Raw genomic sequence first — 15,033 nt, 5'->3', positions numbered from 1 at the left:
AAGTTTTGCAGTTTAGTAAAAGTAGGCTTTAAAGAAGGGCAGGGGCCATGGGCGGTGGGGTGGGTGCTCCGATTCTGAGATGATTTGCAAGGGGGGGAGGGCTCAAGATCTCAACTGCCTGGGGGGCCTCTGCATGGTTCAATCTGGCACTGGGCCCCAGTAGGGGTCAGTCACCAGAGGTCACCATGACTTCCAGGCAGTGTTGCCTCTAAGCTGAGTTAGTGTGAGCTAGCTCACAATTTTTTAGCCTCCAGCTCACACATTTTTATCTCAGCTCAAGAAAAATGGCCCTAGTGCAAACTAATTTATGCAGCAGCTCACAACTTTAATGGCAGTAGCTCACAAAGTAAAATTTTTGCTCACAAGAGACTCCACAGCTTAGAGGGAACATTGCTTCCAGGTACACAAAAAATATATATTATTGGCATAATCAAAGCCATACTTAGCTAAGAATTTATACAGCTTGTTTAAAACAACTTAACCATACATGGGACAGTCAGTACTGAAAAATGGAAACAAAATCTGAAGCCGAAACACAGGTTTGTGGATTAAGTGAACATGGGTTTGCTACATCAGTGCACAAACCCACAAACTCTCAGAGCTCCTTTCTGCCTAAAGGCTGCTCCAGCAAAGGCTAAAAAAATTCATGAAACCTTTAAAAACTCATGCAAACAGGAAGCAAACCAGGCTTCCATTAATTAATTAAAACATTCATATCCCGCCTTTCCTCTTGGTTTAAAGGAAGCTTACACTAATCCTCCTCCTCCAAGAAAGCCCTAGGCTGGCTTCCTAACTAACTAGCAGAGGGGGAATATCCATAGACCTACCTAGCAATGAAGAAGGAAAACTCAAGACATCAAAGTACAAGTATTCACATTTTATATATAGCAATTCCACTTCCCACAGAACTGCTTTTAATTCTCACAGGAAGGGGGGGAAAGAAGTTTTGACTTTAGTACAAAAAAAGACCATAATTCTTTTGGTATTCCTTTTATAAAAAGGGCCCCTGAATATTCACTGGCATACATATCAGAATTCCTTAATTCAGATTGTTTACAAAAAGTCAGTCAGGACAAACTCAGAAACATTTACAAAGGCTGCATTAATGCAAATGTACCATTCACAGTCACTTACATCTCTGACTGTATTCCTCATAGTAGTGACTTGACTAATTACAGTAAACCTTTCTACAAGATGTATGTGCCTAGGCACAAAACCCTTTTCTTTTTCCTTTTTAAAAGAGTGGGATATGTGCATGTTTATCTCATATTCCCAAGGCTGCCCAATAGTTAAAAACGTTCTCATTTTAAAAAAGTTTTCACTACTTTTACTCTGAATGCATCCAAGATTAGGCTATGGACATAGTGAATTTCTACAACCATGTACAAATCTTTATCATTCTCCTCCACTGAGTCACAACTCAGAAGCTCTGCAAACTTCTTGCAAACTCAACAAGTTAGATTGACTACAACTATACAATCTAGTGAAATGTCCCTAGTTTATGGAATGTGTAAAATTGGTCTCCTTGCAAACTCAACAAATTATATTGAGTGCAACAGCCATATGTATCTGTGAAAGGTCCCTAGTTTATGGAACATGTAAAATTGGTCTGGCTATATTTGTTACAAGCTCAGCAAACTTCATGGTCCTGGAGAGTAAACATGCTTTATGTCTCTTTACTAGGTTCAGTTCAAATACCTACATCAATGTGAAGACATAACAAAGTTTTGAATCCAGTGGCAACTTTCAGATCAACAAAGTCTAAGTATAAGGCAGGGGTGGCCAAACTGCGGCTCGAGAGCCACATGTGGCTCTTTCACCCATATTATGTGGCTCTTGAAGCTCCCACCACCCTGTGGGCTAGCTTGGAAAAGGCATGTGTCTCTTTAAATCACTTCTCCAAGCCAAGCCAGCTGGCAGCTTGGACAATGCATTTGAAATTAAAGTCGCATTTTTTCTACCTCTCCCTCTATCTATTTGCCTTCCTTGCGGCTCTCAAACATCTGACATTCATGTCTTGTGGCTCTTGAACATCTGAGGTTTATTCTATGTGGCTCTTATGTTAAGCAAGTTTGGCCACCCCTGGTATAAGCTTTCTTGTGCGTGAACACTTCTTCAGAAATATGGACATGAAAGCTTATATACAGAACTAAATTTTGTTGGCCTCAAAGATGCCACTGGACTCAAACTTTATTCTGTTGCTTCAGACCAACACAACTACCCACCTGAATCTGACATTTAACATGTTCTTCTAATCACAAAGCAGTTTTAATATTCCATTCTCTAGCTACAGAAAAACCAACCACCTATGCTTCAAGATACATTTCAAAATCTGCTACAAGGTGCACTCTCCCAGTTGCTACATATAATGAACTGTTAAGATTCATTACAAGTCTGAATACATGTTAAAAACTGGAAAATGTGTTTCCAAATTCCTCTGGGCTAGCTAGCATCAGTGTTTAAGCATCCACCTAACCAGGTGTATAGGAATTTTCCTATCCTGCACGCACAAAAAGACAGCTTCATAGAGAAAACCTTGATATGCGAATAAAATGCTTCTGTTCAGCAACATCATAAAAGCTTGTTTACTGTATTAAGCTTAAATGACTTCAGTAGTACTACCCATGTGAATATGTAACTGTCATCTGTACTTGCTAGTAAAGCCATGACATTTCATGTTATTTGCACAAGGAAAAAATTCATCCTTTAAACTGAAAGGTCAGCGTGCACATTTATTACTAGCCCACATTTGGATAAAACCGCCATACTGGTTTTATTAATTTTAATGCCGCTTATAATGTATGGATTCAGCACTATAGAATGGTTTTAAAAATTGTAATATGTTTTTAAACTGGAAAATGTAAATTATGGTTTTATATATTTTATTGGTTTAACTGTGTAGATATGATACTGTGAGCCGCCCTAAGTCCGCTTGCGGAGAGGGCGGGATATCAGTCAAATGTAATAAATAAATAAATATTAAATATATATAACCACATGCATCCAGATTCCACCTTCATATTCATATGGTGGCTACATCTTCTACTGAATTAACTCTATTCAAATTCTTGAGAATAGTTCTTAAGGTGCCTAGGAAGCCCTTGGATTAGAAACTGGTTTTACATCACTTAAAAATTTGGCCTGGCTAGCAGCTTTTAGATTTAGAATCCAACTTCTGTTCATCAGTGATCAGAACAATTTTCTTTACAACCTAATGACTGTTCCTTATATTCAACTTGGCTCAACCCAGCAGATCGGAAACTGACCACCTCTGGTCTCTCCCCTTCCCAATTTTAAAATCCATGGGGTAAAGCAGAGCTAGTTTAGCATTTAGTGACTGTATACAGGATGCTGATTGTCAAAAAAACTTTGGCTAGAGCTTGCAGTGCATGCTTTCCCTTACTATTACACTTAGCTCTAATGATCAATATGCACATTACTTAACTATAAACAATAGCAAGAGTCCAGTAGCATTTTAGAGACTAACAAAATTTGTGGTAGGGTGTGAGCTTTTGTGAGTCATTGCTCACTGCTTCAGACATCTGAAGATATCTGAAGAGGTTGAACATATGAAGCTGCCTTATACTGAATCAGACCCTCGGTCCATCAAAGTCAGTATTGTCTTCTCAGACTGGCAGCGGCTCTCCAGGGTCTCAAGCCGAGGTTTTTCACACCTATTTGCCTGGACCCTTTTTTGGAGATGCCGGGGATTGAACCTGGGACCTTCTGCTTCCCAAGCAGATGCTCTACCACTGAGCCACCGTCCCTCCCCTTTGTTGAACTTTGTTTCTCAATCCTGCTTGTCTCTGCGGTCTGAGTTTTGTTTGGAGAACCTAGGATTGTTGAATCCTTTTCTAAAGGGCTGTCTTGGCTGATTCCAGGACGATCTTTTATTGCCTGAGTAGGGTCTAGATCTGGCCAGTGAGTGTGAGGAACAAAAAGGCTGAGTGTAAAAACCTCTTTTATCAGGTCTCCTAAAAAGGTGAACAGTGATTCGCAAAAGCTCATAGCCTACCACAAATTTTGTTAGTCTTTAGAGAGCCACTGGACTCTTACCAGGGCCACAGCCAGGATTTTAAATTTGGTGGAGCACAAAGACACAATTTTTTTCGGAGGGGCCAGGAGCAACCCCCCCCCCCAAAAAAAAATAACCCAACCCTACACCACTTTATTCAAACCTTTCAAGTGAGGTGCATAAACGTTTCACCTCACCCGCCAGAGTCCGACACCTCCTGCCTGCCCACAGAAGGAGGAACATGGAGGCCCCCACTGTCTGCTCCTCCCTGCTGCTCTCCAGGGCTTTAGTGAGCTTCTCCGCTACTGACAACAGGAAAGTGGCCCTTAAGCAGGGGGATACTGGAGGAGGTTGAAGGCTGGCCACCACCACCACCCCACCAGCTGGCACTGAGTGCCAGGGGAGCCAGGCTGCAGCTCCAGAAAGGGCAGGCCAGACAGAACAGGACAACTGGAGCAAGATGGATGGGTGAGGTGAGCCCCGGAGAAGGCAGGCAAGGGGCAGCAGCAGTAGTTGTCACAGTGGATGTGAGCACAGCATCGTAGGTGGGCACCTACGTTGCCTTCAAGCAGGAGGCACTGCTGGGGCCCTCCGAGTGGCTGCATGCCCCCAAGCGTGCACCTCCTGGCCTCCTCCACAGCCAGGTAGGTCATCACTCAGAGGAAGGCTGTTCTGATATGCCTGCCCGCTGCAATGAGAGAGGGAGCAAGGCAATGTCTTAATCCAGCCGACGGGCAAGCAGCTCTGAGGTGGCTGGCAGGGCAGCGGGAGCAAGTTGGGATGGTAAGTGGTGAGGCCAGGGCCTCTGGCCTTGGTGTTTCAGTGATAGGGCTGGACCCTGTGCGCCCCACTGCGGCTACAGGCCTGACTCTTACTCTTTTCTACTGCTACAGACAGACTAACACAGCTACCCATCTTGATCTATTACCTAACTATATTTCCAGTTCCAAGATGTCGCCAAGCTTTTATGCTGGCTAGATTTATCCGTACTCCTGACAGGAAGATACAAAAACATTGCATCGGATTGTAGATTTTGTCCTTCCTCCATTAACCCAATTGAGACATTGGTTTGCATGTAGGGATGGGCATGAACCAGGGAAACGGTGGTTCATGTTGGTTCGTAGTTTGTATGGTTGCCTGAACCACTTCATAGTTACTTTGGTACAGGATGTGTAAAACTCACCAGGAGTCTTCAGCAGGCTCTCCTCCACCCGCCCTCCAAGACTGGATTTGGAATGTCCAAGTTATAGCCCCCCAAAGCAGGTGCCCCCAGGAAAGCTCAGCTTCAGCTCTCACAACTTCTCTCTTTGTGCTGCAGAATAGGAGCTCCAGGAGCTGCCAATCAAGCTATGGACAACTGCTATAGGTGTTTCTAGGGCTCCGAGAAGTCCACTTCCAGTATTGCCTAGGAATTGATTGAATCAGCACCAGGCTGTCTGGAAAAACAAACCACAAAAATGAACCAAATAAATCACCAAGGGCCAAATCAGCCCTATTCATGAACAAATTGTGATTTGTGGATCAGTTTGTACCAGAGGTCATTTTGTAGAAAAATAGGTGGTGGAGCTCATCCAGGGATTGTTATGCAGCTGCACCTACTATTCAATGGACAAGGAGGTGGAACTCTCAGAAAGGTTCAGGAGCTGCGCTCCTGTGAGCTCCCACTGAATCCGAGGCCTGGTTTGTACCCATCTCACATTTTTTTACAGTAGATTCTATATACAGGTACCCTTGGATTTATCGGAATCTTTGCTGGCAGAAAAGAATTTGTTCTCCAAGCAGAAGATTCTCAAAATCTTATTGCAGGGGCAGACCAAAAAGCTACTGGACCTGTAGTGACGTTTCTGTGTTCTGAAATAAAAATACAGGCTGAGATAATGTCCAGTGCATAATTTACTCAGATTCTATAACTGGGAAGGAACAAGATGCCAGATACATTCTTCACAATATACTGGTGACCACTGTGCCTATATAAAGGCAGGATATACATTTCATAAAACATAACAAAATAAGTAAACATTGCACTGTATTATGCCAGTTTCAAAATCAAGAAGTTGACTACCAAAATAAGTCTGTTTGTCCCTCTGCCCAGATCTTGCCTTATTTTGAACCTTGACTTTCTGCCACTGAGTATTGATATAAACAGAAAAATGGAAAAGGAAAGTTCACAAAGGTGAGAAATGTGTTTAAAATTAGCAAAGGAAGACAGTTGAGTAATTTGTGCTAAATGGTAATTTGTGAGATTTGTTGATACATTAACAAAATTGAGAGAGACAATGCATTACAATATTATAACTTTGTAAAACAAGGATTTGGGAGACCTAAATTCCAATCCCCACTCTCCCTTGGAAGGTTGCCAGTGACCTTGAGCCAGTCATATACTCTCAGTCTAATCTACTTCACAACATTGCTGGGTGAATAAAACTGAGGAGAGGAGAATGTGGTAGGCTTGCTTTGGATCCCCATTGGAGAAAGGTGGGATACAAATCAAAAATTTAAAAAATCTCACTATTCAGTGCTATGCAAAACCCTACTTGATCCCTGAAGCCCCAAATTTATAATAGAGCTAGCGCATGGTGCAGCGGTTAAGTGCATGGACTCTTATCTCGGAGAACCAGATTTGATTCCCCATTTCTCCACGTGCAACTGCTGGAGTGACCTGGAATCAGTCATAATTCTCTCAGAGCTGTTCTGCTCAAGAACAGTTCTTAGAACACTCTCTCAGCCCCACCTACCTCACAGGGTGTCTGTTGTGGGGAGGGGAAGGGAAAGGAGATTGTAAGCAGCTCAGAGACTCCTTCAGGTAGTGAAGGACAGGGTATGAATCCAATCTCTTCTTCAAATTAAAACATATATATATAGCATATGTGCACTAACCTTCAAACTGTATAATGTAAGAATTGGATAATCCCATAAAGCAGCATTTGCTGTCATGCACCATGCACTATGGAATACTTTATTTCACGTTACATAGCTCAGGCAATTTTTGTGATTTCTCATTTTCTGAATTCTTGAACTAACATGCCTCCAATTTGTTCTGTGTCTTCCTCATACAGAAAAGCAAATACTTCATTGTTTCCACAAGGAGTAACATCCTCAAGCCAAACTCAGAAACATCTCAATTCATTCTCTCAACTTCTCCAAAGGATACACTGAACTAAAAAGCATGCTTTTTAAAAATATTAATTTTATTAAGCCAAGCAGAAAAAAAAATTAAGGTAGCTCTAAAAGCTGGAGGACTACTCAATTCTAATGTTTTAAAAATCCTGTATAAATGTACAAATTGAAACATTTTAAAACATCTGAAAAAGAACTGCCACCCAGCCAAGCAAAATCTGTCTCCACACTTCAGGACAGGTTTCTAGAAGATGCACTGACTGCTGCAAGCTCCGTGACAATGTGTGACTTGGAAAGGCAAGAGAGCTGAAATTTCTAACACTTGGGTGATCATAATTCCATGCATTTGAATGGGGTTCAGAAGGCTGTAGTCAGGCTTGATATAACAGAATGTGTGACCTTCAGGTGCTCCCAGACTTAAACCATAAATACACAGCTGTTAAACTGAACTGGAGACAGTCTGCAAAAATACCCACTATATACTGCAGTTTCCCTCTTGCATATGTTCTCACATCTATTTAATATGTTTCATCATATAACCTACCCTCTGAAATTGTCTCTTCCTTGCAGACAGACCCCACACATCTGTGTGTGTGTGTCATTACTTGACATCTACACAAGACTCAGGATATGTTCATTCCATACAGAATTTTTTACCTTTTTTACATCTGGTTTTTGCCAGCTGCTGTCATTTGGAGTTGGATGCTTTCCCAGGTATCCAGCTTTGGAGTTCAAAATAAATTGCAGCAAGCATGAGGCATTTAGCTTATTCTCCACTTCTGGCCCAGTCCTGAACTTGTATGAGGCCATTCTGAGGCCATAGGTCAAGAGCGGGACCAGGAAGAAGATAAAAGCATGGGGTCAACAGAACACAGCCTTCTGGGTAAGGGCCCAGCAGCATCCAGCCAGCTGCTTGGGTCAATCTAGAGGGATGGACCAGGGGAGGATCTGAACAACACGGTTTTCCCTCTAGTCTGTCTCTCCCCCTTAAAGGCCACATGACTGCCAAGTTTGTGCCTAGTTGGTTTCAGTCATCCCTTTCTTACAGGTTGTGTAGTGTGGCTGTATTTCATGTTATTTCTTTCCTGTCACCATTCTGGAACAGTTCCAGGCATTAGGCTGGACCAATTTGCAGGAGGCTGTACCTGCATGCTTGCTTCCCCTGGCTGCGAACCCCCTGAAGTAGTATGGGGGTGGAGCCACGCAGCACCTCAGGGTGGGGAAACTGTTGATTGGCTCCACTCACAAATGGCAAGGAAACCATGCAGAGGCTTGTGCCCAATCCAGGTTTACCACCAGCAAAGACAGCTGATGAAGGGTTCCACTGACTGACATGCAAATAGCCTGATTCCTGGATCCATGCCAATGTTTTGGTGGCTATAATCAACAAAGCTGTACCTTATTTTACCCACATGGGTTTCTGTGTGCATTCTACCCCACTTCCCACCCCATCCTTCTCCTGCACTTAGGACCACCAGGTCTGGTCTCTTAAGTCTAACATGGCAATTTTTCTTCTCCACTGGCCTTAGAAGAAGCTGTACAACACCTCTTGTCTATCAACCAGCACCAATTTCTATGGCAACCAAAAAGCAGCAATGCAAAAAAGGATCTCCCTCTTCCATAGTCATTGGACTGATTATGAGCAAAGCAAGAAGAGTATAGAATAGATCCATCTGGAGAAACAGGGAAGCCCCACCCAAGGGAAAGAGGCAGGAACAGGCTGAAAACAGGCAGAAGTAACTGAATACTAAGTGGGAAGTTTCTTAATTGGTAATATGAAGGGCTTTTTTGTAGCAAAAGCCCAGCAGGAACTCATTTGCATATTGGGCCACACCCCCTTTTGCCAAGCCAGCCAGAACTGTGCTCTTGCTCAAAAAAAGCCCTGTAACACCCAACACAAGTCATTCCACCCACTTAAAACCTCAATTGATGTGAAAGCTTTTGAATGTGGCCCTTGGTCACCAATACAAAGAAAGAGACAATTCAGTTTCATATGAATGAAAATTAAACCACAACATTTTCTATTACCAGCTTCTTAGTATCTTCTTAATAACTCAATGAAAACTTCAGTGACTTCACTGCTGGTCAATATGATGGTTTTCAAAGTTATTAGCACACAAGCATTCATTAAAATCTTTATTTTATCTGAAACTTTTGTCTGTTTCCTTTCCACATGAACAGGGTCCCCAAGACAGTTGCACATAAATTTTTTTTATTATAATTATAAAATAATTCAATAAAAAAGCAAACAAACATCACGGTCAGGGAAAAGAGCCAATGGCTGTTATTGTGGATATGCCAAATGAATCAAAAAGTTTTCAGTCGCTGGCAGAAGATACTCATAGAGGGAGACAGAAGAAATCTCCCCAGGGAAGCAATTCTAAAGTTTACTTTGTCCATCCATGTAGTATCCCTAGAACAAACGGCCACTTGTATTTTATTCAGACTGCAATAAACTAACTTTCATTCATGACTGATGATGAATATGAATCCAAAACTCAGTCTAATTTCATGCATGATTCCAAAACCAACACTATCAAAAAAATGTATTTCTACTATTTCCTTAAGTGACTATGTAAGCTTTGCCTCATGAAGGTTTAAACCATAGACTTATCTTTAAGGTGTTACTGGGCTCTGATTTTCAGCGACTACATTTAGACCCCAGGGCTGCAGCAGGAAATTTTGTCATGGAGAACAACACCAAGTTAAAACAAAATACTGAAACCCTGAGAACAAGCTAATTACATAGTGTAACAACATTTTATGGCAGCTATATTAAAAATTAAGTGCAAAGTGAACTATGTGCCTCTGAATTCACTGGTCAAAACACTGACAAGTAGGAACAAGTTTACATATTCCTGGCAAACTGTGTAGAACATTGTCTGCATTTTATTGGCTCTAAAGCAAAAGGATTTAACTTATTTCTTTAACAAAAACTAAGAATTCACAGAAGGGTCCTGATGCCTACAATCTTCTGTCCATGGGCATAGCCTAGTTAGAAATTTTATTTATTTAGAGCCTGACTTTCTCATTGAGACTCAAGGTCTCAGTAGGATCAATAGGATGAAGCAATTAATAAGCAATGCAGACATCATTAACAAAGCCAAAGAAGTACTAGAGGTGTGTCAAACAATGCAGAAAATATTACTGCAGAAGTAGAAACCAGTGCTGTAAGACACATTATTATTTATTTTCAGCAAATGGCAGGAAGAGTTATATCTACCTAGAGGTCACTTTGCATGTGGAAAATAGCAACACAAATCCTTTCTTTATAGCACATTGCTAGAAAGCTAATGAGAGCAATCCAAGTTGTAACACCAGTTTCAATCATTGCATGGAAGCATGAGATTCTGCTGCTTCAGAACAGAGAAGGAGGGGAGACGGGGAAAGGTGAAAATGTTTATAATAAAGGAAGCAAGGACAAACATGCAACTCTCGAGAGATCCCTGAAGCAGGATATGAGAAACAAGTCATGAGGGCCCAAGGTCAGGAGTCTGAAATATGGGCTTCTGCTGCTCACCCTCCCACAGAGGCACTGGGTTCAGAGAGAAGTCAGTAAAGGAGGAATTCGTAATAAGAACCATCCCAGAGGAGATCCTGGAATACTACCAGAGAGGTCTGGATGAACCAAAACCAACACCAAGGTGAAGTGAAGGGGCCATGCCACACTCAAAAGCACTGTGCTACTGAACACCAGTTACTTAGACAGCCATTGCATATTAGCCCAGCTTTTGGACTCTCCTGATGAAGTCTGGCGTGTAAAAAAGGACTAACTGTGGTCTGATCCAACAAAACTCTTACACTCTTAACTTAAGGGTTTGTAGAATAGGTGAGGACTTGCCACCAGTCTGAAAAGCATCAGGATGCAACATCATATTGTGCTGCCTTATTAATCCACAGAGCACCAAACTATCAAAGGAAGTCCAAGCACATGCTTCAGGAGCTTTCATTTACAAGCACACCCATTTCTATTTTTAAAGTTACAAATCTGCAGCGTTCTGTCCTCCAATAGCATCTGTAAGACTAGGGGGGGCGGGTTGTTTGTTTTTTAATATTGGTACTCTGGAAATAAAGCTGTTTCATTTGGTTAATCTTCTGTCTATAACTGGGGTGGCAAAACTGCAGCTCGGGAGCCACACGTAGCTTTGTCACACATACTGCACGGCTCTTGAAGCTCCCACTGCCCCACTGGCTAGCTTGGAGAATGCATTTAAAGTTAACTGTTGCTTTCTTCCCATCTCTCCCTCCCCCCACTGTCCCACTGGCCAGCTTGGAGAATGCATTTAAAGTTAAAGTTGCTTTCTTCCCATCTCTCCGCCCCCAAAAAATCTATTTGCTTCCCTTCTTTCCTTCTTTGTGGTTCTCAAACATTGGACGTTTATTCTATGTGGCTCATGTTAAAAGAAGTTTGGCCACCCTGGTCTACACTATACAATGCTCAGCACAGGAAGAGCATACTCCTGTCTCAACAACCAATAAAAGGAAAGTTATTTTTCAGTGGTCCAATGAGTGATAAAACTTTGAAGTACACACACTGATTACCACAGAATTTTTAAAAGCTATCCTGACAACTGAATGAGAACACCCACACCTCAGTTAAAAAAAAACGAACAAAAGTAAGACTTTTTACACAGAGGTATGACAGGCCAAAACCCAGAATTCTGTCCCCTGCTGCTAGGAATCTTCCTGTCTCTCACAGATTACAAGTATTTATTGCAGTAAACATGTTCCTAAACATCCAATGGGCATAGGTTGGAATGTTACTGCCAAACAGGACTCTGTCCTTTACAGTGATGTATGTGCTTCAGAAAAATGTTGGTTCAATACCAGTGCACTCACAACAAACAAAACTCACAAAGTAAGGTGTGACCACATGCACTTGGCTGCTTAAATACTAGTGAGAGGCAATAAGGGGGGGGAGGCAATAAGGCTTAGATCGCAAGGTTGCAAGTCAGACAAAGTTAAGCACTGCTGAGTTTCACACTCAACACCAGTGTGGTGTAGTGTCTGAAACTACTACTGCTCTTCAGAAAATATGATACTGAAAAAAGTTTCCTGTGTTAGTTATGACTTAACGTCTATTAAGGTAAGCCTTCTATTTCTGTTTTGTTTTTTTTTGGGGGGGGGATGCATGTTTGTATGTCCTGCTTACCTCATTTTAATGGGATGAATGTTTCAGAATCAGTGTCCTAGCATGGAGGGGAGGGCTAAAAATTTCCTAAGTATATTCACTAAGCAGCCTATCCAGTGAAGCCATACTGCTCCTTTATTTTATAGTACCAGGCGAATAATTTTGTACTCCTCAGTTACCACATAGGTACTGGACACCTTCCAGTCTACATACCTTACTTGCAATACTCATGGACTTTACAACAGTTTACGCTTTTTTCTGAAGCAAAAGTGTTACACTACACAGCTTTTAGGCAAAGTTCTCTCAGTATACTGTATTCATTCACACCGAGAGAGAAAATAAATCCTTGCCACTCATCTACAGCATACTCCATCCATTAGCACTGTTAAAGCTTTGCTCTATCCCATACCACTGAAATCCCTCTTACATGTTAGAGAAAGAAGGGTGCCACCGGTGTTACCCTCTCTGGGGCTACACTGAAACTGAGGAAATCCTCACCCACCCACCTCAGGAAAATCAATAGAAGGGAGTTCTACTCAGAGCTTTCAATACAGCCAGAATGTTCTCCATAGTCAACAGAAGAGCCCAGGGATTCCAGCTCCCAGTCTGTTTTCTGCTTTAAAAGGTTAAGCACAAAGTAAGCCACTAACACTGCAATCCTAAAGCTACTGACCAGGGAACCACTGAAGGAAATGAAACTTCCTTCTGAGTAAACGTGCAGTAACCACCTTACTTTAAGACTGCAGTGCATACCCACTGACTGTGATTTCTGAAACATTTCATGCATATTGCTTATTACTGTAACACCTGTAACCGGTTTTTTTTTTTAAAGTCACAGTAGCACGTCGAGGTCCTTAGTCGCACGTTCAAAGGCACAGACGTATTTCCATACAGCATTTCGCATCCCCAGTGGCTCCTAAGAGGAGTGAGTCGTGGGCATGCAACCACACATACCCAGCCTTACGAACATGACGGCACATACAAAAGGGTTGATGTGAAAATCCATCGCCTCCCCCTTCATCCACACACACCCTCTCTTCCAGACCTCTGTGCATAAGACAGCCCCGCAGCGCGGACGCACACGAGAAACAGTTCTGCACCCACATTCGTTCCCCAGGCAAATCTGCAGATTAGAATTCTGTATTTTCAGATGCAACGTGGGGTGGGGTCGTGATGAGGTGGAAACGAAGAAGGAGGGATTGCTGGCTCGAAAGAGGGGGATGGGATAAGATGGGAGCGCAGGCACAACCCCCTCCCTCCGAAATTTTTTCGCTTTCTCCCAAAATTGCAAGGGTGGCAGCGGCTGCCGCCACCGCCGGGCTTCCGGAATCCTCACCTGGTCTATTGGTAGCCGCACAGCGTTGCTGAGAGGCTGCAACAGCGTGGAGCCGGTGGTGCTGGTGGCCATGGCGAAGAAGGCGCTTCCCCAACTCTGGAGCCGGCCCAGGAGGAAGAGGAGGAGGAGGAGGAGGAGGGAAAGTGGAAAGGGGCCAGCCGCCACCTCCCGCCCGCCCGCCCGCCCTTATGCCCAGCACATCACTAGCAGCAGCGGCTGAGGCAGCGCGGAGAGGAGAAGGGAGGGGAGGAAAAAAAAAAAAGCCCAGCCCCGAGCGGCGTCGTGACAACAAGGAGGCTCGGTGAGCGACAACTACGCCGTCCAATCGACGCACGCTCCCGGCCCTTGAGTGACGGGCAGAGAAGGCCGCTGTGCGACCAAGACCGGCGTCGAAGTCTTTCGGCTGTTGCGGTGATAGGCGCGGAGGGGGAGAAAAGGGAGGGCCAATCGCGGGCTAGCCGGGGGCGGGACGAAGAGGTTGAGGCGGCTGCCCTTGTTCTTGGCGTGGGATTGGGGCGGCGGAGAGAAGGAGGTTGAGTGGGTTTGAGGCGGCGGCAGAGAGGAAGATGGTGGCAGCAGCGTTTTCCCGGCGGGAGGGGGGTAGCGAGAGGGCTAAACGCGAGGTGGGGGAAGGAGGAGAAGAAAGGCGGGTTCTTCGTCAGCGCTTTCAATAAATAAATCACGGCGGTCAAGTGAGAGGAGAGCGTTGCCTTGCATGAGTCGGTGGTCTGGAACCCCCTCGCTAGCGGTGGGAACAATAGAAACAGGGTCCCTTGCGGAGAAGCGCCTGTTTGTAGCTCTGGGAGGGTTGGGGGGGAATAGATATTAATTCGTATATTTAATAGACGAGTGAATGCTTCTGCACCAGTGCTGTGCTGGCAACGATGCGAGACTGTGCGGAGTTACTCCACTTTTCGGTATACAGTTCTGTATATAGGATTGTACTGCAACTTTAAGCCTGCGTGCATTTTCAGTAGCATCTTTCTGACTGCGTGAGTGACCAAAAATTACCCCTATGCGTACTTCAGGGTGAAATATGGTACGTTTTGGAAGAAGCTGAGTGAAAAGCTTTTAAGTTATTCAGTAGTTCTTTCAGACAGTGTATCCCCCGCATATTTACCTTTCTCAAAACCTATATATGTTTACTTGGGAATAAACCCTGGCGGATTCTGTGCAACTTCCTTCCAAATAAATTCCTCGTGGTTCTGCTACTGCAATGTGCTTATTCATATATGTGGTAGTCTGATGCTTCTGTGATCCTCATCACCTTGTAGTTTTGTTTTTTAAGAGTGACTGAGTTGATGTTGCATAGGTCTGAATGTGACATCTAGTTTTGTCTTAATATGCATACAGTTCAGCTGCACATACTGAAGTTACATCCTGACTTCTGCATTCTTGGAAAGGCTAGACAAACATCTGCCAGACTATGAGATA

The 15,033-nt window shown here is 43.4% G+C and overlaps 1 protein-coding gene across 1 annotated transcript in view; it reads right to left on the bottom strand.

Moving 5' to 3' along the window:
- MBOAT2 (membrane bound O-acyltransferase domain containing 2) overlaps positions 1–13,861 on the bottom strand; it is a 123,637-nt gene extending 109,776 nt beyond the window's left edge. Inside the window, exon 1 of the mRNA XM_060234185.1 lies at positions 13,600–13,861. Coding sequence (XP_060090168.1) covers positions 13,600–13,671 — 72 coding nt within the window. The 5' untranslated portion in view covers positions 13,672–13,861. The remainder of the gene's footprint in view (positions 1–13,599) is intronic.
- Positions 13,862–15,033: the final 1,172 nt, after the last annotated feature.

Source organism: Heteronotia binoei, chromosome 1, assembly GCF_032191835.1.
Source record: "Heteronotia binoei isolate CCM8104 ecotype False Entrance Well chromosome 1, APGP_CSIRO_Hbin_v1, whole genome shotgun sequence".
In the NCBI taxonomy this organism is placed as follows: Eukaryota; Metazoa; Chordata; class Lepidosauria; order Squamata; family Gekkonidae; genus Heteronotia; species Heteronotia binoei.
Note: the sequence above shows the minus strand (reverse complement) of the source record. Positions and strands in the feature narration are given on the sequence as shown.